Source organism: Momordica charantia, assembly GCF_013281855.1.
Source record: "Momordica charantia cultivar OHB3-1 chromosome 9 unlocalized genomic scaffold, Mcharantia_2.0 BLBB01000009.1, whole genome shotgun sequence".
Taxonomy (NCBI): domain Eukaryota; kingdom Viridiplantae; phylum Streptophyta; class Magnoliopsida; order Cucurbitales; family Cucurbitaceae; genus Momordica; species Momordica charantia.
The window spans coordinates 16,142,449-16,168,110 of record NW_028275167.1 but is presented as its reverse complement, the minus strand read 5'-3'; the positions used below and the strand labels follow the sequence as shown (position 1 = coordinate 16,168,110).

At 40.4% G+C, this 25,662-nt stretch overlaps 2 protein-coding genes and 1 long non-coding RNA gene across 3 annotated transcripts; 2 read left to right on the top strand and 1 right to left on the bottom strand.

Moving 5' to 3' along the window:
• Positions 1-1,426: 1,426 nt before the first annotated feature.
• On the bottom strand, positions 1,427-3,895 carry LOC148209081 (uncharacterized). Its single transcript, XR_015787147.1, has 2 exons — positions 3,754-3,895; positions 1,427-2,051 (listed from the first exon to the last, which is right to left on the bottom strand). It is a non-coding gene; the product is annotated as an uncharacterized LOC148209081 (long non-coding RNA).
• BPG2 (P-loop containing nucleoside triphosphate hydrolases superfamily protein) lies at positions 3,720-20,985 on the top strand. The gene is made up of 6 exons (XM_088117285.1): positions 3,720-4,470; positions 4,557-4,598; positions 18,201-18,326; positions 18,412-19,691; positions 20,049-20,216; positions 20,422-20,985. The coding sequence occupies exons 3-6, from the start codon at positions 18,227-18,229 to the stop codon at positions 20,755-20,757; spliced, it is 1,884 nt and encodes a 627-aa protein (XP_087973411.1). The 5' UTR covers positions 3,720-4,470; positions 4,557-4,598; positions 18,201-18,226; the 3' UTR covers positions 20,758-20,985.
• On the top strand, positions 16,991-17,398 carry LOC148209080 (uncharacterized). The gene has a single exon (XM_088117412.1). It carries the CDS (start codon positions 16,991-16,993, stop codon positions 17,396-17,398), a length of 408 nt encoding a protein of 135 aa, XP_087973538.1.
• Positions 20,986-25,662: the final 4,677 nt, after the last annotated feature.

The window sequence follows — 25,662 nt, the reverse complement described above, 5'->3', positions numbered from 1 at the left end:
ACCTGCTTTTTCCTTTGAGATCAGAGGTTAGAATCCTCATATCCCAAATTTGTTGTATAAAAAAACAAATTCTCAAATGCAAATCTAGCCTAGGATAAAAATTAACACTTTTTAAAATTTAAAGTGAAGATTGAAACACTTATCTAAGTTTAAGTTGCAATTTGTTGAAATAAAAAGTTTATGGTAAAAATTGATATACCTTGTCACGTTCGGGTTAGATTTGGTTTATTCCCCATTATATGTATATATAGTCGTACCTCTTGAAATCACATCATGGATCTGCCACTTGTTATCTGGCACATTTTTTCTTCTCACTGGTAAACACTCTCAAGTACACAACCATTTTATATATAATATGTAGTAAAAATTTAATTTATCTAAGGGCAAAATATCTGTGATCATTAAAAATAGGTCATGATCACAAATATTTGCCAAGTGTTTGAATCAGTGTTTTGTTTGTCATTATTTTCTATAACAAACAAAACACTAAACAAAACACTGATTGTAAACTCCCCTGAACAAATTAATTTTTTACTACATATTATATATAAATTGGTAGTGTACTTGGAGGGTTTTTATGAGTTAGAACGAAGGTGTCAGATAACCCTCTGTGTGCTTTTAGGGGGTTTTCTAACACATTTTTCCTTATCATTCATCAAAACTCTCTTAGTACACTACCATTTTATATTTAATATGTAGTAAAAGAAACTATTTGTTCAAGGGCAAAATATCTGTGATCATTAAAAACAGGTAATGATCACATATATTTGTTAAGTGTTTGAATAAGCATTTTGTTTGTCACAGTTTTTCTGTGACAAACAAAACACCGATTACAAACTCCTCTGAACAAATAGTTTGTATATGATTACACCCAATGATGATGATGAGCCAAGAAGTGTTCAGGAAGTTCTTCGATGTCTCAATAGAGAGGAGGGGATGAAAGTAATGGAAGAAGAAATGGAGTTGATGAAAATTAATAATGTCGGGAGTTAGTTGACCTCCCGAAAGGATGTAAAACAATTGATAACAAGTGGATTCTTAAAATTAAGCATAAGACTAACTACTCTATTAAACGGTATAAAGCCCGACTTGTAGCAAAAGGATCCATACAACAGGAAGGAATAGACTGTGACGAGACTTTTTTCGCCCGTCATGAGGTTTACCTCTATAAGACTCATCCTAGCCATAATCGTCAGTTTAGATTTGGAATTACATCAAATGGATATGAAAACAACTTTTCTAAATGTTGAATTGGAAGAAGAAATTTACATGCAACAACCCATTGGTTTTGTTACCAAACTACTAGAAGATCAAATATGTAAATTAAAGAGGTCAATTTATGGCCTTAAACAATCTTCAGGACAATGGTATATTAGATTTCACCAAGTAATCATCCATAGATTTCACAATTTTATTAGAGATATGATTGAAGAAAAAGAAGTGAATGTGCAATATATCAATGAGCAACATGGTTGTGGACCCCTTTACTAAGCCTATTCCTAAAGATGTTTTTAATAGGTCATATTAAATCTTTTGGATTGCGGAGGCTTTAAATACATGTTTTTGAACATATTGTGTTTGGGGAAGGGAACACCCTGGACACGTGGAGGACCCCTATTGGTGCTCCAAGATGGCTCATGAGTCATGCCCAGCTCAGATAGCCGAGATGGCCACCACTAACGTCGACAAATGCTAAGTATGAGAGCCGAGGTGAACCTGGCCCAGGTCTGACCTACCGGGGAGCTCGGTAGGGGCCGATGTGAGCAACTGTCTGCGGCGTGATTATCGGGCGTAACCATCGGTCCCGAGATTACCGGGTGTAACCGACGGTCCCGAGATTACCGAATGTAACCGTCGCGAGATTAGCGGGACTACCACCCATAAGTAGAGGACCTCACTCCCCGATCAGGTACGATGATTTCTGGCCTCGAACTAAACTGGGAATCCGACCTATACTGACTTGATCGTCGGAGTGCTCACCCTTTTGTGCAGGTCCGCCCAAGCGTTCAGGTTGGTCCGGAGGCCGAATTCGAGCTGCAATCTGTAACACACTGTTGTGCACATCTTTGCATAAACATATTGTATTGCTTATTTGAATTATGAAATAAAGTTAGGTACTTTATTATGTATACATACAAAATGTTTAGTACATTTAATAAGAAGTATGACGAACAGTAGATTGACCATTTCACATGAGCAATCGCTTCTATGACTTGTGTGTTAGTTAGACATGAGATAATTTTAAGCAATTTTATTGTTATAGCTGGACAATAAAATATGAGAGCATATGCTAGCTTAAAATAAGACATTACTTTGATATGGGATCAAGATGAGATCATACTACGATCAAAGGTGACAAATCCCATTATTTATCTTAAACTATCTTTAAATGGCAGATAGAAATCTTGTTATCATTCGTTGATAAAATATTAAGGTAGAGTTATAGACTCAAGTTAGATATTGAGTATATCTAAACTATTTCTATACAGTATTTAATTGAGAAATTCGCTATAATGAAAAAGAGTAAAATACTGTAACATGTGTTTCATACCATGTGTACAAAATGTGGCTAAGCTAATTAATCCCTACTTCTTTGATGCGTGAGACATGAAATCTCAATAAATACCCAACCTTTTGACTAAAAATTTGAAGTTATGCTATAATATTAGTTTTCTTAGGGAGGCTCCAATAGTCATGAATGATTCGTTCTAATAAGACCTATCTATAAAGTAGTAGTTTTGGGATGAAAATTTTTTAGGAAATGGAAAAGATCATTTTGAGTATCACATTATAGTGTATTAACAGGTCGAACAATTATATTTTTTTATAATATAATTATTAATACACAAATAGATGACATTAATATTTCAAAGATATAATGAATTATCGATAAATGTAACTAAATGACTCTATGACACTTCATACTGACTCTACTCAATTATTCAAGCCGCTTTACATACTTAACAGTTGTTAAGTGACTCACCCTCAAAATTAAAGTATGTTAGTCACACTGCCTATTTTCTTATATGTATTTTTTTGGATTCTAATGAACGGGAATGTGTTTCCTGATTTTTGAGACACGAAAGAGTCCTATAAAAAGATGAGACGTAGTGTATTATGATCCACCCATGACAAAATATATTATGTATGAGTGAGAGATGTGAGATTTATCAATGGTTTAAATTGATTTAAATCCAATTTTGAATTTAGAAACTGTTACCACTTCAAATCTCTCCCTTTTAGTATTATGATGGGAGTGTGTCATCCGTGTGCATGTGTGCGTGAGTGTAACGCCCCTTGTTCCAAGACTAGTTTATTTTAAAACTTAATTCGTGCATTTGAATTTTTTCCTTAAGTTGTTAATTTAGACTGTTGGATCTTCTAATTCAAATTTTTAAGTTTCATTTTGTTGGAGTAAGATAAATTAAATTTTCGGATTTGGTAAAGAAACTTTATTTAAATCTTAATTCAAAGTTTTGGAAATTAATTTTTTCATTTTAGACTTTATTCTTGAGTTTTTAAAATAAAGTTAATGTCTTAAATAAATTTGCCAAACCTTTTTAAAATGATTTTCTTCTTAGAAAAAATGATTTTAAATGAGTTTTCTTCTTAAAAAAATTCCCTTTATTTTTTTTTAAGAGCCATCAAACTTTATTTTGTTATTTTGTTTTGAGTTATTTTTATTTGTAAAAGAAAAAAGAAAAGAAAGAAAACAAAACAAAAATAAAACAAGAAAATCATAGCTTTTTTTACCCTTGCCCTAGCCGCCACACCCCTCCCTTGCTTCTTCTTCTCCAGCAAATCCTCACCGGCGACGGCACCCCTCCGACGAGAGACGGCCTTCGATTCCCACGGCGGCCGCGTTCCTCGATACGGTGGCGACGACGCCTGCAACACGTTGCTCACGAACCCGACAGCATCTCCACGGCAGCGCGACTGATTCTGCACCGGCGCGTCTCCTACGGTGGAAGCAGCAACCAGACGACGGTGCTTCTCCACCATCGTCGGCAGCACCCACGCGACAGATATCCGATAGCCGCGACGTTCCCCTGCTGCGGTGCATCTCCCTCGTCGTTTCACGACCTTCGCCGGCGATCCGAACACGCGAAGGTCAGATCTGCAGAAGCTCGACGACCAGCGGCAACCCACAACCACGACGCAGCGCTTCAGTGACCCCGGCGCTTGGATTCACGATAACGCCCCTCCCCGAAGCGGACACAAGCGTTTCAGTAGGATTTTGGCAAGTTTCGACGCTTACCCACACCCAAATGGAGCTCGATTTGCGATACCCACCCACTCCAGCTTTAATTCGGCATTGACTCACCTCTATTCGAACTCAAATCTGCGTTACCTATCACTTTTCGATATCGGACCAGCAAGCCCGAAGTCTTTCGAACTTGTATTTGGGGGCCCGAACCTTCTCGACGTCGACCAACTCTTGATCCAAGAGGTTTTAGTGTGAGTTAGGAGGTAACGACTCATCTAAATTTAGTTTCGATTAAATTTAAATGGTTCTAAGTGGATTCTAACCCAAAATGTGATCTCGTTTGTTGTAGGAACCCTTCAATAAAGCTTAATAGCGCATTAGGACTTTGGTGGTAAGTAGTTCTTACTTAGAGAGATGTTTGTTGTGTGCTTATGCATGAATTGCTTGTTTTAATTTGTGCACTTTATATCTCTTAATGCTTATTGGATATTGTTGCTAGATGTTTCTATAGATGTTTGTTGTGTGCTTATGCATGAATTGCTTGTTTTAATTTGTGCACTTTATTATATCTCTTAATGCTTATTGGATATTGTTGCTAGATGTTTCTATGCGATGTTGGAGGTTGATTATAAGTGTTCTAGATGAACTATGATTTGTTCTAACTATTTATAATTGTTTGACTTTGCTCTGTTATGACTACAATCACGGTAAAACATGTTGTTGTTGCTTTTGGCAGTTGCGGTGTAATTCTTTTCTATTCGTTATCTTAAGAATACATATTTTGACTCTCTTGAACGTGGAATGACTATTTAGTGAACTAATTATGCTCCAAGAAGGAGACAAGATGTGCTCTTCGTAGCCCTCTCCCTCTCCATCCCTTCGCCCGTCCCCCACCCACGATCACCGCCCCACAGCCATCTCAGATGGACCCTCCTCCTACTTTCCCCCCTTTCCCACTGACCCAGACCTCCCTTTACCGACTCATCAAACAACACGAAACTACCAGACCTGAAAGGTTAGGATCGAACAAAAAACCTTCACCATATCGGTGGATGAACACTTTCGAGGTAGCTGTGCTCGTCTGTCCGAGATTGGAAGCAATACCACATATTCCCTCTCCCTCACCTCTGCCTCCACTCATTGGCTGTTATCTCCTATCAATCTATTGATAGACTCGCCCCTCACCCACAAGTTCTTTAAGGAACACCGTAGTGACGACTATACCATGGACAGAGAAACTGAGCAACAAAAGAGGTTACTAGCTGGAGATAAACAAATTAGACTGCAATGGAGGAAAGAACAAACTCATGCTCCCATCTTGAGAAGGGAAAGAAGGATGGAAAACTTTCATAAAGCTTCTCCACAACTACCCATCCGCAGACAAGCCACAGAAGTCCCCACCAACCTCCATCCATTCAACACCCAACAGACTAGCCTCACTACGTGCCCCCCACCCCCCCCCCCCCCCCCCCCCCCCCCCCCCCCCCCCCCCCTTGCCACCACCCACCAAGCCCATCACCCTTAATACGGACACCCACACAAAATCATCTCTATTCCCTGAGATATTTGCTTGAAGCCGATGGATTATAGTACAATGTCATTCGTTTCATAATGAATGGTACTCCATCCTTCGGTCTCTACAAAAAATGGTGAGCGACTTCTGCTCCCTTAGCCCCATAAAGACAAAGCTCTCCTGAGGTGCGAAAATAGTGAACAAGCAACTGCTCTCACCAGCCTTTCTGATTGGCAGATCTCTAGACCCTACAAACTTCATTCCTCCAATGGAGCACCAAAAACATCATATCAAACCGTCAAGTTCCTTCGTATGGCAATTGGATTACCATTATAGCCCGTTTGGTTGGGGTTTTTTTGGGTGGGAATGGGTATGGACAAGTAAAGCCCTTGTTTGTTATACAGATTTGAAAACTTTTCCCGAGAATAGCTTATTCCGAGGCATCCCTTATTCCCATGGACAAGGACTTTCTTTTCCCTCCCAATTTTATGGGTTTGTCCATGGTTTTATGCTAGATTCTATCTCTCTTCTTTTAAATAAATAATTTTTTCCTTGTAATTATTTACTTTATTTTATACAAATTAATTAATTAAAATTAGTTAAAATATTTAAATTAAATTTATAATTAATAAAACAACATTAAAATTTTATACTAAATTAATTATTCTATTGTAATAAATTAATTTATTAAAGTGTATACTTAATTTTTTTTATCAAAAAATGTAATTAATTGATGCAATTAATAAGATAAAAATGATTAATTTTGTTAAACACATAAAATGATAATTATTAAAATTGATTGCTAAATAAAATCAACGATATATTATTTATAATATATTTATTAACGAGTGAAACTTAAATTAAAACATAATTTCTTAAAATAATAATTATTTTAACTTAATAAAGATAAATTAATTAATGTAAATTAATTATTGGGAGTTAATTGTGATGATTTAAAAGCTTTATACAAATATATCCTAAGAAGCACGGACACAAATACGGGACACGGACACGGACACGCTAGGACACGGCGATACGTCAATTCCTAAAAAATTAGGACACAGGTACGTTGGGGATACGTTTATTTTTTTTAATATTTTTTTAGGATATATGTAAATTTAACAAAAAAAAAATGCTAAATACAATAAAATGCATAAATATAATTAATACTCTCATTCTTGGATTTATAAAATATGTATAATTAAATTTATAAAATAAGAAAAAAAAGAATAAACAAAGACTAAGTGGACATAAACAAAATGCACGAGGAAAAAAATATCATTTTACTCAAAATTGGGGTTGAAAAAAAAGAAGAAAGGGACGTAAAAGAGAATTGTTTTTAGCATATGAAAATGAAAGAAAAACAGAGGGTTAGACAAAAAAGAGGTTATTAAAGTTTACCTATGAAGCAAAAAAACAAAGAAAAACAGAGGCAGGGGCGGCGTCGGCGGTGGCAGCAAGGGCGAGCATCAGTGGCGACAAGGGCTAGTGGCGGCGGCGGCGGGAAAGAAGGCGTGCAACAGCGTCGGCTTCTGGAGTGGGTGGTGTGTTTTGTTTTCGTGGGTGGGTATTAGGTTTTTTTTATCATTTATTTGTTTTTTTTTAATTACTAACGGACATTGGGCCTTTTTATTTGGGCCTAGAAATCAAAAATTACCATCCCGTGTCCAAGTCGTATCCTACCGTGTTCGATTTAAAAAAATAAATAAATAATAATGCGTGACACGTGTCCAGCACGTGTCCGTATCCGTGTCGGACACATGTCCGATACAGATACTTCGCCCAAAAATGTGTGTCCGTGTTTCCTAGTGTCCGATACAGATACTTCGCCCAAAAATGTGTGTCCGTGTTTCCTAGAATATATCAGTGTGTTAAATATGTATATACTGAATTTTAGTTAAATAACATTTAATATTAATTATTCAATTGATTATTGTGCTAAATTGTAAATATAGCTAAACTGTGAATTTAAAATTTAGAATGCTAATATAAAATAATTCAATTTATATTATTTATTTAAATTTGATTTGCTATTAATCAATGTTTACAATCACATAAAATGCATATCTTTAGAGTAATCACACAAAATAAACATATATATAATTTATGTTTAGACATCTTAATCCCAGACATCTTAATCCCGAACGTATATACAATCAAAACATTGTTATCTTTGTTTCCCAGACATCTTAATCCAGACATATTTTTTGAAACCTTATCCCAGGATCTACCTCTACACATTTGGAATGATACTATTATTCCATTCATTGGAAATAAATGTGGGGGCTTCATAGAAGTATCCAAATCATCCTCTAGCCCCAGAAACCTCATGGAACTCAAAATGAAGGTCAAAGGAAACGACAACGGTTTCATCCCCACCACGGTGGAGCTTCCATCATACATCACAGAGGAGGACCCTCTCACAATCACCATAGATCTTTTCTTTATCGATCGGAACTTGGTCGGATCCCACGACCAAAAACTTGTTACTCCACGGCACTACACCATGGGGACTATCGGAAAAAAAAGCTCCCTTCCTCGGCCTGTCATCGGAGCATCGTCGACCTAGCCGACGAGAGCCACCCAGAGGATAACAGCAGAGTCCTCGATGCACCTACACTTGCTACTGTTGACACGCTGACAGGAGTTGCTTCTCCGCCGAAAACGTCCCTAACCTTGGCAAAAGGAAAAGAAAAAGTCTCTAATGTTCCCTGTACCTTCTGTCCCGACCCACGTTAAGCTGGTACAAAAGCCATTAATTATTCACGATGGAGGCAAGCACGTGACTGACAAGGAAAAGACACAACCCACCTCTCTCCTCGAAAGAAGGAAACCTAACCCTATCAAAGCAGCTCAATCCTTAATGACCTAGATGAAGTTGACTACTTTTCCAGCCCGCTCTCCAAGGTTAGTCCTATCTTGGCTATCTGCAACAGCCCATCTACACCCTTCATCCCTACCATCCTTTTTGGTCATTTACCCACCAATGAGACAACCATCTATCAACCTATCATCCATCCTATCCCTATACACCTAGCTTCTCCAATCAACACCCACCCCAACATAGACCCTCCACCCTCCCCCTCCCAACCCCTGAGGCTGCTGGCCTCATTAGACCCTCAATCAATGCTAGCTCTGACCTTGCTGATAAGATGCCGACAAAAGAACACTTTTCACCAAGCTTCCTCCAAAGATACATAGCTAGTTACTTGCAGGAATCATGCCTTTGCATTATGGCCATTCCCTAGGTGGAACCAAAGGTGCTAAAAAACAGTTAAGGCACAAAAATTGAGAATGGGCTCACGGGAGCTAAAAAACCTCTCATCCTCTATCAATTATGAGAAAAGAAAACTTCTATAGGGGTCTATCCTCCATGAGATGAAGCTTCTCTCATGGAACATGAGGGGATTGGACTCATGAAAGAATAGAGCCTTTATCAAGTAGTTTATCTCCCGTATAAATCCAAATGTGGTGATCCTTCGAGAAACCAAGTTGTCCAGTATAAACATTTTCATTGTCAACTCTCTTTGGAGCTCCCATGGGATCAATTGGGCGGGCTTAGACGCGTTGGGATCGGTTGGAGGGATTCTTATTCTCTAGACCGACCCGGATTTCACTACTAATGAGATCATTGAAGGTGCCTTCTCTCTCTATGAATTTTTGTCTAGCTGAAGATTTCTCCTTTTGGATTATAGGCATCTATGGCCCATCCACTATAGAGTTTCGACATTTGGTTTGGAAGGAGCTCAAAGATCTCTCCTATTTCTATGACTACCATTGGTTATTGGCAGGCGATTTTAATGTCTCCAGATGGTCGTGGGAGAAATCCAACGACAGACCTCTCACCAATTGCCTTTAGCCAAAAGATTGGTGCGAACCACATCAGACCACTTCCCCATCCTTCTAGATTTTGGCCAAAACAATTGGGACCTACTCCTTTCAGATTTGAGAATATGTGGCTGGCACACAAATCTTCCTCCCTTTTATAGATTCCAGGTGGAAGAGTAATTCCATTAAGGGATGGCCTGGACACGCTGATGATAAAGCTAAAAAAATCATTGAAAGTTGCTCTGAAGTCTTGGAACACAAAACACTTTGGGTGTCTCATCACGCAAAAGGATAAGCTTATACAGACTATCAACTCCCTGGATGATCACGAAAGTATCCACCCTCTCCCCCCAAATAAAGCTCTAGAAAGGAATGCAGCCCGTGAGGAACTCATCTCCCTAGCAGCCAAAGAAGAAATTTTCTAGAGGCAAAAATGCAAGCAAAAGTGGCTGCACGATGGGGATGGGGATGAGAACACTAAATTTTTTGACCACTAAATTTTTTCACCACTCCCTTGCCAACAAAAGGAGAAGTGCCATCACAGAAATTCTTTCTTGGTAGGGTAATATCCTAACACAAATTAAGGATATTGAGATGGAATTCCTTGACTTTTACACAACCCTCTACACAAGGAAAGCTGGTCAACGAAGCTGCCCACACAACCTTCATTGGAATCCCATCCCTGAAGATAGTTCCTCTTTGCTTGAACTCCCATTAACTAAAGAGGAAGTCTACAAGGCGGTTTGTCGTCTAGGCATTGAAAAAGTCCCTAGCCGGATGGATTCAAAACAGATTTTTTCAAAAAATCATGAAACATTATCAAAGCCGACATTATGATGATGTTCCAGGATTTTTTAAAAAATGGAACCATCAATGTTGCCCTAAATGAGACCTACATTTGCTTCATCCCTAAACGGAGAAATGCCAAAACAGTCCATGACTGTAGGCCCATCAGCCTCATTCCCTGCGCCTACAAAATTCTTGCCTGTGTCCTCTCTAAACGCCTTAAAAAGGTCTTGCCCTACACAATCACCAATAATCAATCTGCCTTTGTGGAGGGCAGACAAATTCTTGGCTCTTCTCTCATAGCAAATAAGATCATCAATGATTGGAAAGCTCGAAATTTGGAAGGAGTGGTGATCCAACTCGATCTAGAGAAGGCCTTCGACATGGTTGATTGGGACTTCTTAGACATGGTTTTGCTTCACAAGGGATTTGGGGTGAAATGGAGGAAGTGGATCCGAGCTTGCATATCCACAACAAGCTTTCTATCATCATTAATGGAAAATCGAGGGGCAAATTCACAGCCACTAAAGGATTGAGGCAAGTGGATCCCTTGTCCCCCTTCCTCTTCATCAGCGTCATGGATGTCATGAGCCACCTACTACTAGATGGAGAACATAAAGGCTTTTTCACAGGTTATGTCTCAATGCGTGGCTTGATATCATCTTCTATGTCTCAATGTGTGGCTTGATTAAAATTAATCATCTTCTTTGTGCAGATGACACTCTTCTCTCCACAAACAAGGATTCCACCAACATCAAAAACCTTCACAAGGTTATCAAGCTTTTTGAGATGGCTTCAGGACTCAACATAAATTACAAAAAGTCTACTGTGTTCGGTATCTCTACAAGTCCACAGGCTATAGAACATATTGCAAAGGATTGTGGATGTGCTTCAGGAATCTAACCAAGTACTACTTGGGCCTCCATTAAATGGTAACCCTGGAAAGGAGGCTGTTTGGCTACAATTATTGAAAAGATACAGAATAGACTAAGCAAATGGAGCAATCACTTCATTTCTAAAGGGGGAGACTCACCATCCTACAATCTATACTCATTAGCTTACCTCTCTACTACCTCTCTCTCTTTAAAATTTCTGGAAAAGCTGCAGGAAATTTGGGCAAAATTTTTTGAGACTTCCTTTGGGAGGGGCTGAGATCCAATGGCAAGCCACATCTTATCAATCGGACAAGAACCCAGCTCCCTTTCAACGAAGGTGGTCTTGGTGTAGGGGACATAAAGCATAGAAACCGTGCCTTCCTATCCAAATGGATTTGGAGATATATCACCGAGCCAAGCCAGCTATGGAGGAAGTTCATATTGGCCAAATACACTGGCTCCCTCTCAGATACATGGCCTACCATTCGTCACGAGTCCTACAAAGAGCCATGGACATGGATCATACAACAGACCAGCATTATTAAGACCTGTGCAATTTGCAAAGTGGGGGTAAATAGCGCAGTTTTTGGAACGATAGATGGCTCACAAAAGGAACTTTGGCCAGCCTATTCCCGAGCCTTTATGCTTTATCAATGAATAAAGAGGCCAAAATTGCCAATCTTTGGTCAATCACTACATCCTCTTGGGATTACAACTTCCGTAGACCCCTAAAGGACGAGGAATTAATAGACTGGCTTCGTCTCGCACACCTATTAAATGAGTCTACCCCTTCCACCGATGATGACTTATGGATTTGGCCCCTAGAAGCAAGCGGATCCTTCTCCACCATATCCACATACAACATCCTTACTACCAATGACAACCAACCGGCCTTAACCCTTTTTCCTAGCATCTGACATGGAAAATGCCCCAAGAAAGTTAAATTCTTCTGTTGGGAGCTTAGCGATGGGGCGATCAACACACACGACAGAGTTCAGCGAAAGCTCCCACATTTAGCCCTATCTTCCAGTTGTTGCCACTTTTGCTTCGGGACATCTGTCAAGGTCACCTCTTCATCCATTGTGCCTTTGCTGTTCGATTCTGGAACTTTCTCCTCTCGGTTTTTGGATGGAAACCAGCCTTGCACTACAAACCATCCCTCTTCCTAGACTACCTTTCTGGTGGGCCATCCCTTCAAGAAGGAGAGATCTACTCTCTGGATTCAGTTTGTTCGGGCTTTCTTTTGGAGTTTATGGTTGGAGCAAAACAATAGGGTCTTCAAGGACAAAGCCCTACCTTATGATATCTTTTTTGATAGAGTTACTTTTCTAGCTCTTACTTGGTGTAAATGTTACTACCCCCTCCAATAGCTACACCCTAAATGATCTCACTACAAGTTGGAAGATGTTAAGCCCCCAATCGTCAACACTTATACTAGGAGGGGTAGATTGGGGAATTGACTTAGAATCGTTTTAGAGGCTATAACGGCCAAGAGAGAGAAAGGCTTGTAGGGAGAATAAAAGGCAAAGGGGGAGGCTAGTTAGGGGGATATCGAGTATTTTGTGGATTTCTTAGCAAGGCTTAGGAGGAGAGATCACCCACCCTCTCGAATTGGTGGGTCAGCTATAATCCCTTTTGGGGAGTTTTCCTTTCTCTATTGAATTCCATTGAAGGATACCTTACAGTTTGGTATCAGAGCGGTTCGACTTGGAGACTCGAGGAAGAATGGCGCAAAGGGAACTAGAAAAGCGATTTGAGACGACAAAACATGACATCGCTAACCTGAAGGAAACAATCGCTGCCATGAATATGAAAGCTGATCGGCAACAATAGGCAACAGAGGAGTTACAACAGACGCTTAAGGCGTTCATTGCTGAGATTACCGGAGAGCAACGATCGGCGCTGCCGACGTCAACCGTAGTGGGAGAAAGTTCAATGCCAAGAGGAAAAGCGGCAGAAGGAACGGGAGATCTGGCAACCCAACCGGAGGGAGTAGGTGACCGTGACCGGTTTAAGAAGGTAGAAATGCCGATATTTGCCGGACAAGAGTTGTAATCCTGGATATTTCGAGCTGAAAGGTATTTCGAAATACAAAAACTCACCGATGTGGAGAAGATGATCGTCTCAGTGATCAGTTTCAAAGGAATCGCCCTGGCCTGGTTCCGCTATACCGATAATAGGGACCGATTTCGTGATTGGAATCGACTTAAAACCCGGATGAGAGATCGTTTTCATCCATCGAAGGAGCGATGCCTTTGCGCTAATCTGCTCTCCATCAAACAGGAAGGATTGATGCAAGATTACCGCGAACAATTCGAAGCATTAGCGGCAACACTTCCTCAATTATCGGAGGAAGTTCTGGAAAGCGCTTTCTGAATGGTTTAGACTCAGTGGTACGTGCGGAAGTTCTCGCTATGGAACCACAAGGATTGGACCAGATAATCAAGAAGGCACAGTTGGTTGAGGATATCACCCTTGCCGTCCAAGAGGCAGCAAGGGAAACCGCCAGACTGACAGTGAAAGCCGGCCCGATTCAGAACAAAGTGGTTCAGAGAGGATCAAAGACCTTGGCTACCCGAACTGTAACCCTTGCTAGCAAAAGCCCTAGCCCAACGCAGTCTTCGACGGCGCTGCAAACTACTAGGAAAGATCCACCATACAAGCGATTGACGGAATCTGATTACTAGAAGCGAAAGGAAAAAGGGCTCTGCTTTCGCTGTGAGGAAAAATTTACCGTGGGCCATAGGTGTCGAAACCAAGAACTGTGGGTTTTCGTAGTTCACGACGACGACCTCATTGAGGGGGGCCAGGAGATTAGCGCAGAAATTGGAGATAGTACGGGCGAACCGGAGGAAATGGTTGAATGCAGACTGAATGCCATCAACGGAGTATCTACCCCAGGTACGATTAAGTTGAAGGGTTTATTGCAGGTCGAGAGGTAGTTGTGCTAATCGTTTGTGGAGCAACCCACAATTTCATCTCGCTGCCTTTGGTTGAGGAACTCCAATTTCCACGAACGGACACTCTAAATTATGGGGTGATCATGGGATCCGGAGCTGCTGTTAAAGGGAGTGGCATTTGTAAGGGGGTAGTGATTACTCTACCAATGTTTACTGTCAAGGACAACTTCCTTCCCTTGGATCTAGGCACACTTGATGTTGTCTTAGGGATGCAGTGGTTACAAACCATGGGAAAGATGGAAGCAAATTGGCCAACATTGACGCTGTCTTTCAATAGAGACGGGAAACAAATTGTGCTAAAAGGCGATCCCACTCTGACTAGACTCGAAGTATCCCTTAAGCGTCTATCACGCAGATGGGAAAGGGATGACCTGGGATTACTAGTCGAGTGTCGTGCTCTAACTACCCACGTGGTGGATGAGGAAGCAGTTCGCAATCAGTCATCTATAGAGATACAAGCTTTTTTACCCAAGATGGTCCGCGATCTCCTAACGGAATACACAGACATATTCCAACCTCCACAAGAACTACCACCCAACAGGGTTGTTGATCATCAGATACCTCTTAAAGAGGGGCAACCACCGATCAATGTTAGACCATATCGCTACCCTCACTACCAGAAGACCGAAATCGAGAAACTAATTGGAGAAATGTTAGCTGCCGGGATAATAAAGCTAAGTGTTAGTCCCTACTCAAGTCCAGTCATCTTGGTGAAAAAAAAAGATGGAAGCTGGCGGTTTTGTGTGGATTATCGGGCTTTGAATGAAGCAACGGTGCTAGACAAGTTCCCAATTCCAGTGATTGAAGAATTGTTGGATGAATTGCATGGATCCAAGGTATTTTCGAAGATTGATTTATGCTCGGGTTATCATCAGATACGAATGGCTGCAAGTGACATTCCCAAGACCGCGTTCAGGACACATGAAGGCCATTATGAATTCTTAGTTATGCCCTTCGGCCTTACAAATGCCCCAGCCACTTTCCAATCCCTTATGAATCAGGTATTTCGTCCGTTTTTAAGACGATTTATACTAGTCTTCTTTGATGATATATTGGTGTATAGCCCTGACTTACAAACCCATCTAACACATATGGGGGTGGTTTTTAATGTGCTGAGGGACAACTCCTTATGTGCCAACTACAAGAAGTGTACCTTTGCCCAAGAAAGAATTAACTACCTCAGGCATTGGGTGTCTGCACAAGGAGTAGAAGCAGATCCTGAAAAAGTCTCGGCAATGTTGCAATGGCCTCAACCAACTACATTGAAGGAGTTGAGGGGATTTTTGGGACTCACGGGCTACTATAGAAAGTTTGTGGCTGGATATGGGACCATTGCAGCTCCCCTTACTGAGTTGCTCAAAAAAGATTCGTTTGTGTGGACTGAACAAGCAACCAGGGCTTTCGAAACGTTGAAGCAGGCTATGGTAACATTGCCGGTTCTAGCTCTGCCGGATTTTAGCAGCCAGTTTATTATTGAAACAGATGCTTCCGACACAGGATTGGGGGCAGTGCTCACTCAAAATCAGCGACCAATCGCCTACTTCAGCCATACTTTATCCCCTCAGAACCAGTTGAAATCAGTAAATGAAAGGGAATTGATGGCCGTTGTTCTCGCCATCCAACGTTGGCGTTCGTACCTTCTGGGTCAGAAATTTGTGGTTCAGACGGACCAACAAGCCTTGAAGTATTTGCTTGAGCAAAGGGTGGTTCCATCGGAATATCAACAATGGGTTACGAAGTTGCTTGGATACGCCTTTGAGATCCGTTACAAACCTGGGCCAGAGAACAAGGCAGTCGATGCTTTGTCTCATTTACCTCCTCTGCCTCAGCTGGCTCATATTTCAGCCCCTTCGGTCATTGATGTGGAGGTAACTAAAGCAGAGGTGGCAGCGGACCCCCATTGGACTAACATCCTTAAGGACCTGGATGAGGATCCTGACAGTGTGCCGCGATATTCATTCCAACAAGGGACACTTTGTTACAAGGACCGTTTGGTATTATCCCGCACTTCAAGTCTGATCCCAGCCATATTACACCTGTTTCATGATTCGGTGTTAGGTGGGCATTCCGGATTCCTTCGCACCATAAGAGAATGACTAGGGAACTCTACTGGCCCAGCATGAAAGTCGATATTAAGAAATATGTGGAAGAATGTGAAGTGTGCCAACGCAATAAAACAATCGCCGTGGCACCTGCAGGGTTGCTACAACCTCTCCCATTACCCGATCGCATTTGGGAGGATTTGTCTATGGATTTCATAGAAGGGTTGCCTAAATCCCAAGGACAGGACACCATCCTAGTGGTTGTCGATCGACTAAGTAAGTACGCTCATTTTCTATCCTTGAGCCACCCTTTTACCTCGAAAACAGTTGCTTCATTGTTTGTAAAGGAGGTCGTTCGTCTACACGGTTTTCCTAGATCCATTGTTTCGGATCGAGACAAGATATTCATCAGCCACTCCTGGACTGAGCTCTTTCGGCTTCAGGGCACTAAACTTCAGAGGAGCACAACCTATCATCCTCAAACGGATGGCCAGTCAGAAATCGTGAATAAATGCTTAGAGGTTTATCTTCGTTGTTTTTGTAGTGAAACTCCTCGACTGTGGGGACAATGGTTAAGTTGGGCGGAGTATTGGTACAATACTACTCACCATAGCTCCCTGGGGGACACCCCTTTTCAGGCGGTTTATGGCAGAGCCCCACCTCCTCTTATCTTGTATGGGGACCAACGAACTTCTAATGCAAATCTGGACCAGTTGTTAGCAGAAAGGGACAGTGCCCTCGAACGAATTAAAGAGCATCTTCGGCTAGCACAATAACGGATGAAAAGGCAGGCTGATAAGGGCCGACGGGAAAAAGAGTTTGCCATTGGGGATCATGTTTATCTGAAATTACGCCCCTACCGACAAAAGTCCATAGCTAAAAGATGGAATGAAAAGCTACGGCCTCGGTTTTTCGAGCCCTACATCATCCTTCAACGCGTGGGAAAGGTCGCGTACCGCCTATACTTGCCCTTAGACACGACCATCCACCCCGTTTTCCATGTATCACAGCTGAAACGAGTACTTGGGAATGCTGCAGTTTCACCCCAAATTCCCATTCAGCTCTCTGAAGACTTAGTTTGGCAAGCTGAGCCAGAAGCCATACTTGCCCTTCGCACCAATGAAGAAACTGGGGACAAAGAGGTGCTGCTGAGTTGGAAGGGTCTACCGGAAGAAGAAGCTACATAGGAAACCTTCCAGGATATGTGCAAACAATTTCCAGCATTTCACCTTGAGGACAAGGTGGTGGTGAACCCGGGGGATGTTGTTAAGCCCCCAATTGTCAACACTTATAGTAGGAGGGGTAGATTGGGGAATTGACTTAGAATCGTTTTAGAGGCCATAACGGCCAAGAGAGAGAAAGGCTTGTAGGGAGAATAAAAGGCAAGGGGGAGGTTAGTTAGGGGGATATCGAGTATTTTGTGGATTGCTTAGCAAGGCTTAGGAGGAGAGATCACCCACCCTCTCGAATTGGTGGGTCAGCTGTAATCCCTTTTGAGGAGTTTTCCTTTCTCTAGTGAATTCCATTGAAGGATACCTTATAGAAGACTTTCTTGTAATTGCCTCGGGGCCTTTTGTATATTTCATACCATGGATGAAATATTTGTTTCATATAAAAAAAAACATGTAATTTATTATGTTGTGGAAGCGGACTGGTATTATTGTTTCATTGTTGGCATGTTGGTTGTGGTTTAAGAAGCATGCTGAATTATTGTGAGATGTTTATTGCATGGGACATGGCTTAGAAGCATGTAGGACTCTAGTTGTGAGTAGTTCTTACTTGTAGAGATGTTTGTTGTGTGCTTATGTATGAATTATCTATTTTAATTTGTGCGCTTTATTATATCTCTTAATGTTTATTGGATATTGTTGCTGGATGTTTCTATACAAATGTTGGATGTTGATTATAAGTGTTCTAGATGAACTATGATTGGTTCTAGCCCAAGTAATTTTTTGGACGATCTCAAATCTGTAATCCTCTTCATTCTAGGACTATTGAGTGTTGAGTCTAAAGAAATGACTACATTATTATCTACAACGGAGTTCAGTCCGAAGCTCGCCCGCAATAATATCTGTAGTGGACTAAACATTCGAGCACGACCTCACCTGTTTCCAGGTAAATTCACCCACCCTTTTTCTCTCGTTGCTTCACTTTCTTATTCATAGGGTAAATGATTTTGAAGAAGTGCTTGTTTTCGTAGGCTTCATTGGAGGGGGAATTGCACAAAACAATCGAATTCCGCTTATTAGCTTAGCCGTAACCAAACTAACTGCTCAGACGAGTACTGAGATTCAAGGAAAGGGCAGAAAAAATAATCAGATTTTGAGCGAGGGAAGAGATGAGGATGAGAAAAAGGGAGGCATATGTCCCGGTTGTGGAGTTTTTATGCAACATCAGGATCCAAACCTTCCTGGATATTATCAGGAAAGGAACGTTTCAATGACACAACCAAGAGAAGAAGATGACTTCTATGAACTTGTTGATGATGATATCATGTATGAACAGGGAAACAATGATGGAGAAGGAACGAGCGATGAATTCGATTGGGATTCAGATGAATGGGAGGATAAGCTCATGAACGAAGAAAACGATTTGGAACTCGATGGCTTTGCTCCTGCTGATGTGGGCTATGGAAACATTACGGAAGAAACAGTAAAGCGAGCTGAGAAGAAGGGGATATCGAAGTCAGAGAAGAAGAGGAGAGCTAGGGAGGCTCATAGAGAGCGAGAGAGAGAAGAGGTAACTGTTTGTGCAAGGTGCCATTCATTGAGGAATTATGGGCAGGTGAAGAACCAAGCTGCAGAGAACTTGATTCCTGATTTTGATTTTGATAGATTAATAGCCAATCGTTTGATGAAACCCACATCAAATTCGAATAATATTGTTGTTATCGTCGTTGATTGTGTTGATTTCGATGGTTCTTTCCCAAAGAGGGCAGCAAAATCATTGTTTAAGGCTTTGGAAGGGAATAAGAACGACCTCAAGGTCAGCAAAAGGTTGCCAAAGCTTGTTCTTGTGGCTACAAAGGTTGACTTGCTCCCATCACAGATCTCACCCACAAGGCTAGATCGATGGGTTCGGCACCGTGCCAAGGCTGCGGGGGCTCCTAAATTAACTGGAGTGTATTTGGTCAGTGCTCGTAAAGATATCGGTGTGAGAAATCTTTTGTCCTTCATCAAAGAATTGGCTGGTCCACGAGGGAATGTGTGGGTCATTGGTGCTCAGAATGCAGGGAAGTCTACTCTCATTAACGCATTAGCAAAGAAGGAAGGGGCTAAAGTGACAAAGCTTACGGAAGCTCCAATTCCTGGGACGACACTCGGGATCTTGCGAATTGCGGGGATTTTATCAGCCAAGGCGAAGTTGTTCGACACTCCTGGTCTTCTACGTCCTTATCTACTGTCTATGAGATTGAACAGGGAAGAGCAAAAAATGGTCGAAATTCGAAAGGAGCTCCAACCAAGGTCTTATAGAGTGAAGGTAAGCTGTATTTCTATGTTCTATCCAATTAGTATTCGACTTGGGACATTTATATCTATAATGGGTTAATTTAACCCACATTTCACGGTGAATTTAAGTCAAATTGTTGAGTTCGAATTCCTATCCCTACGTTGTACTCAAAGAGAGAAAAAAAGTTAAAAGACCATCGATTGGAGAATGTTATACATGAGACATGCTTGTTTTCCTTACTTGATAATGAATTCATTTACAATTGATGGAATGAAGAATTTCAAAATGTGAATCATTCTTCTCTTTAAGTTGGGATTTTTGACATTTTGTTTATTACTGCTCCATTGCAAATTTTGATTATTTTTAATAAATTCTGTGTGTGTGCAGGTTGGACAGAGTGTGCATGTTGGTGGTTTGGTAAGACTTGACCTTAACCAAGCTTCAGTAGAGACAATTTATGTTACGGTTTGGGCATCACCTAATGTTTCTCTTCACTTGGGAAAGATTGAAAATGCCGATGAGATATGGAAGAAACATGCTGGTGTCAGGTTGCAGGTAACTTCTTTCACTGCTTCCTTATCAACTATTTGTGCCAACATATTTTTTTAAGTGCTTTTTTTGCACCAAGGTTCTTTTGACTTGTTCCCAAATCACTGTATATTACTCCCAAGCATAGCATGTGAGTGCGAAGTAATTTTGATCATGACATAGCCGAAGTTATGATCGTCAGTTGATTGTTGATTTTATTTTTTCCCCTCAGCCACCCATTGGCGTGGACCGTGCTTCTGGAATTGGCGAATGGGGAGCGAGAGAGGTAAAAGTTTCTGGCACAAGTTGGGTTGTGAATAGCATTGATATTGCAATAGCAGGTTTAGGTTGGTGCTCTTTGGGTCTCAAAGGTGAAGCAACCTTGACCTTATGGATACATGATGGCACGGAAGTAACTTTGGGAGAACCGTTGGTTCTCGACCGAGCACCGTTCCTCGAGCGACCTGGCTTCTGGCTACCAAAAGCCATATCGGATGCCCTTGGCAATGAAACAACACTTGATGCCAAGAGGAGAGGATCTCTAGAAGATAGTACATTGGTTCGATGATCAATATTCCCCTGTTGGAGCCCATTCTGGAGGTTTCTGCACAGATAACATAATGATACATTTTTCATTGCCATAAAGTAATCGTGCTAGGTTACTTAAATTTTGAAATTGATGTTTGTTCAATCAACTTTTGAACAAGCTATCATACTAGTTAATGGGTAGGCATGTAATGAGGTTGTAGAGTTTTTGGCTAATTTATTATTAATTATTTTTGGTGTGTTTATGTTATTACTTTAGAATGTAAAATTATGACCATGATAGTTTTTGAATGGCCTAAATTGGAGTTAAAATAAAATAGTTATGAAAAAATTAGAATTTCTTTTTTTAATTTGATTGGAGGACTTTTCATGAACTCATTCGAGATTAATCAACGTTTAAATTTTGTGGTTGAAAGATAATATATGAAAAAAACAAAATTATCAATATGATAATGACAAGGACAATATGTGATGTTTGACTAAATCACGAGGATTCAATTGAAATTTTTTAAATTATAGGTACTAAATTGAAAGTAATCAAAGGACTAAGTTCAAACTATATGAATTAAATTAAAACTTTTAAAACGATTGGACCAAATTCAAATTTTGTGCAAACTATAGGGCCAAATTTGTAAGTTAATTTTAGGTATTTTATTTGTGAAACTGTTTTTAAATTTCAAATAAATGAGGGTTGCTCGTGAATTTGTAAAAAGTGCATTGTAATGCTTTGATTTCGAATCGAGAAAAGAATTAGATTTGTTCTCCCTCCTCGAAAAAGAATGTTGTGAAATTGGGATTTATGACCCCACCGATAACAAAAATTGGATTAATGAACCCATTTTTTAAAAACCTAATTCGTGATCCCACCTCCACTTAATTTTGACCCCTTAAATTTTTTATTCTTGGAAAAAGACGAATTTACCCTCATGGTTCATAAATATGCATTTATGATACATTACATTTCCACCACACCATCCCACCAAACTTTAAACTCATATTTTACCTATGTTTTGAATTTGAATCCCATGATCCATAATCATCACCGATCACGTTTTTAAAATCCTCTAAAAAAACATTGTTGTCCACGTGTTTAATCATTGTCCCCACACTATAAAAAACCATTATCCCTGCATTTTCACTTTTGAAAAGTAAGGTACATTACACTTACAACCTTTTGTACTTTAAAATTGCTCAAATGATTTGAAATATTTCCCCATTCATACATTCACTATTGGATTGAATTTTGAAAAAAAAAATAATAATAATTCAGATCGTTGTCCTGGACCTATACTTGGTCTGGGATTGAATGTTCAATCCCGGTATATTCTGGTTCGGGACATGAACCGGGAAACATCTCAGACTAATCCCGAATCAGGACTGGTCCGGGATATGTCTCAAACCAAGACTGGTCCGAGACGGTCTGGGATGACAGAGTTTTTTCTTTTTTTCTATTTTTTATTACTATTATTTGTTTCAATGATAGATTTTCTTATCCCACTTAGTTTTTATCTATTTGCAGGATGCCTCGTGTTTTCATAACATTTGGTGAAGAATGGAACGATAGAGAAAAAGATTATGTCGGGTGGTCGTACGAGAGGATTGACAGTGGATAGTACAACTACGTACGGAGAATTTCTAGGTCACGTGTATAGATTGAGCAATATAAAGCCTCTACAGTTTGATTTTATAATTAGACGCGTATATCATTTTAAAACTAAAGTTTGTGTAATGGAGATAACCGATGATAATGACCTGAATTTTTTTTTACTGGTGAGGATGTATTTAAATTGTCTATATACATATCTACTGTGACAAAGGAGCTACATGAGAATGAAACGTATATGCCTTCTTTCCCATATTATGTAGGCAAAAATATGTCATTGATTCTTATGCCCACAGCTTGTATTCCCCCATTCTAAAGACTCATATATCCTATACTCTCATTTCGTTCATTATCATCGAACCCGTCTTCTTCCCAATAGCCACACCCCTCCTACAGGCATATAGGTCATGATATAGCGAGTTTAACACCATTGAGATCAGATGTTGTTCCATGTAACCTGGGAGATGACAGGGTATGTAATTGGGATGTGTCGGGATTGTGGAATGATAATGAAGATTAAAGTGATGAATCATATGACCCATTGGGAGAGTCAGAAGGAGTCTCTGAAGCAGAATATGGGAATGATGACAATGACGATGCACTTGATGAAGAGCCTGAGCTTGATGTGGAATAGGTACGCACTGAGATTTGCAGTGATGAAGAAGCGGTCCGACAAACGAGGTGTAATGGTCTCACTGGACAGCCAAATGATGAGAAATTGCAACTCATAGTACAGTCTTCTGGAACAAATGATGTTAAGGAGGGCGAAGTATTTGATACGAAGGAGTTGATTTTTGAAATGTATTTATTTGAAATGCGGATGAATTTTCAGTTTAAAGTAAAAAAATTGATGCCAGAACTATATATACTGTGCTGCGTTGATACTAGTTGCATGTGGAAACTTCGAACTACAAAGCTGAGGGACTGCAATCTGTTCAAGAGTAAAAAATATTGTTTCGTAAATACATGCAATGTCGGAGTTTTGAAACAGGATCATAAGCAAGCCAAGAGTTGGGTGGTAGAACATCTTGTCCAAGTGAAGTTTACAGAGGTCCCTCGCACGTATAGACTGGAGGACATTATACAAGACATGAGGAAGGAGTATGGTGTCAATTTCAATTATGATAAAACGTGGCGGTCCAGTAAAGAAGCACTTCAACTTATTACAGGGGATCCAACATCGTCATATGGTTTACTACCAGCTTATGGTGAAGCATTAAAAATCATGAACCCAGGTACTATTTTCGAATTGGAACTAAAATGTGGCAAATATTTCAAATATGTCTTTATGGCTTTGGGTTAATCGATTAGAGGTTTTCTAGCTTGTATTCGACCTGTATTGGTTGTTGATGGGACTCACCTAAAGGGGGAGTTCAGAGGGGTATTGTTAACAGCTTCTGTGTGGATGCGAATAACCAGATTTACCCGGTAGTATTTGCTATTGTCAAAGATGAGACCGTAACATCATGGGTGTGGTTTATGATTCAAATAAAAAGTACGCTCGCCGTAGTGAACAATTTGGTTTTCGTTTCTGATAGACATCAAACCATTTGTAAGGTAATTGAGAAGGATTTCCTACTGCATTTCATCACTTTTGTATACAACATATTAAGATGAACTTGCTAGAGAAATTTAAAGACGATGTGAAGGCAATCGAGGAACTATTTCGAAAGTCTGCGAAGGCATATCGAGAGTCTTATTTCAACTCAATCTGGGTCCAACTTGGTGTGTACCCTGGTGTGAAGGAATACCTGAACGACATTGGGAATGAGCGTTGAGCTTGTTGTTTCCAAACTGAATTGAGGTACACACAGATGACCACTAATAACGCGGAGTCCATAAATGTCCTCTTTAAGAATACGCGTAAGTTGTCAGTGACTGCTTTACTGGATCATATTAGAGGTCTGTTACAGACTTGGTTCTACGATTGATGGACGCTTGCTTCTGCCCGATCAACCACATTGTCCGACTATGCTGAAAATATGTTCGTTGAATACTCGGATAGTGCCAGGAGACACGTTGTAGCCAACATCGACTAGTGTCATGTCTAGGTACGCGATGACGACCTTGACAGGATTGTTGATTTCAACTTCAGGACATGTAGTTGTCGGGAATTCGATTATTTTAGAATTCCATGCTCTCATGTTATTGGCGGGGCGATGATGCGAAACATAAATCCATACACTCTGTGTGACGAGGTGTACACGAAAAACTCTCGGATATAAGCTTATGCAGAACCAATATTTCCAGTTGGACACTCATCAACATGAAACAGTTCGCCAGTGTTTGTCAACATACAGGTGGAACCACCAAAGACGGTTCCTAGAGTTAGCAGGCGGCAGACAATTTGGATTCCATCCATGAGCGAGGTGCGCCAAACACGTAAGTGTGGTCAGTGTGGTACGTCGGGACACAATCGCAAAACATGGCGCAAACCCCTAAACATAGTGTGAATGTATGGTATTATTTTTTCCTTACGTTTGAAAATGTATCAAGTGGACACAATAAAAATGAGAAGGTAACTTATACCCCAAACAAGCAACCATGCATGCATGCTTTAATAACCATGTGTGTTTTAGTATTATTATTATTTGTTTATGGTGTGTATATATGTTTCATATGTCTTATGCTACGTTGGTGATTGTGGAAAGTATGAGGTACTAAAATGAAACTGAACCATATATATTATCAGAAAAAAAAAATGGGCCAACGCGTGCACATTCAGTACGCCTAAATAGTACAACATTTGCTTGGGTCAGAGAGTCCATCTTTGACCCAGTAACATCGTACTCGAAGAACCTCATACAGAATATCCCACAATTCGTCGCGCTACTTTATTGGGGTGCGCGAACCCAAACGCACCCTCCATGGCACAACTAGCAAGTTCGGTCGTACTGCAAATATGCTGCTGTAGTGAAGCACCGCTGGGAGGATCGTACACATCGACTTGAGCTCCTTCTCTAGAGCCTCTAGTGGGGTGCAAACTGTAGCGAATCCCATACAGTTAGGCCACCCTCCACAAGATCGATGCTGAGCATCACCCAATGATTCCCACCAATCTTAATTAGGGTATATACCATGTCTGCATCACTCCATGGCGTGTTGTGGTTCGATTGTCTACCGAACAAGTAACGAAATATGGTTTTCTCCTTAGGCCATTCATACTTGATCCTTGAGGTCAGAACTCCCGACTTCATGGCAGTGTATGGACTGTCTATGCGGTTTAGCAAAGTCTGTGCATAAATATGATTACATTAGACTTTCATAAATAATTGGAACAGACACTTTATTATGCGGGCATATTAAGGTAAAAATTACTTATAG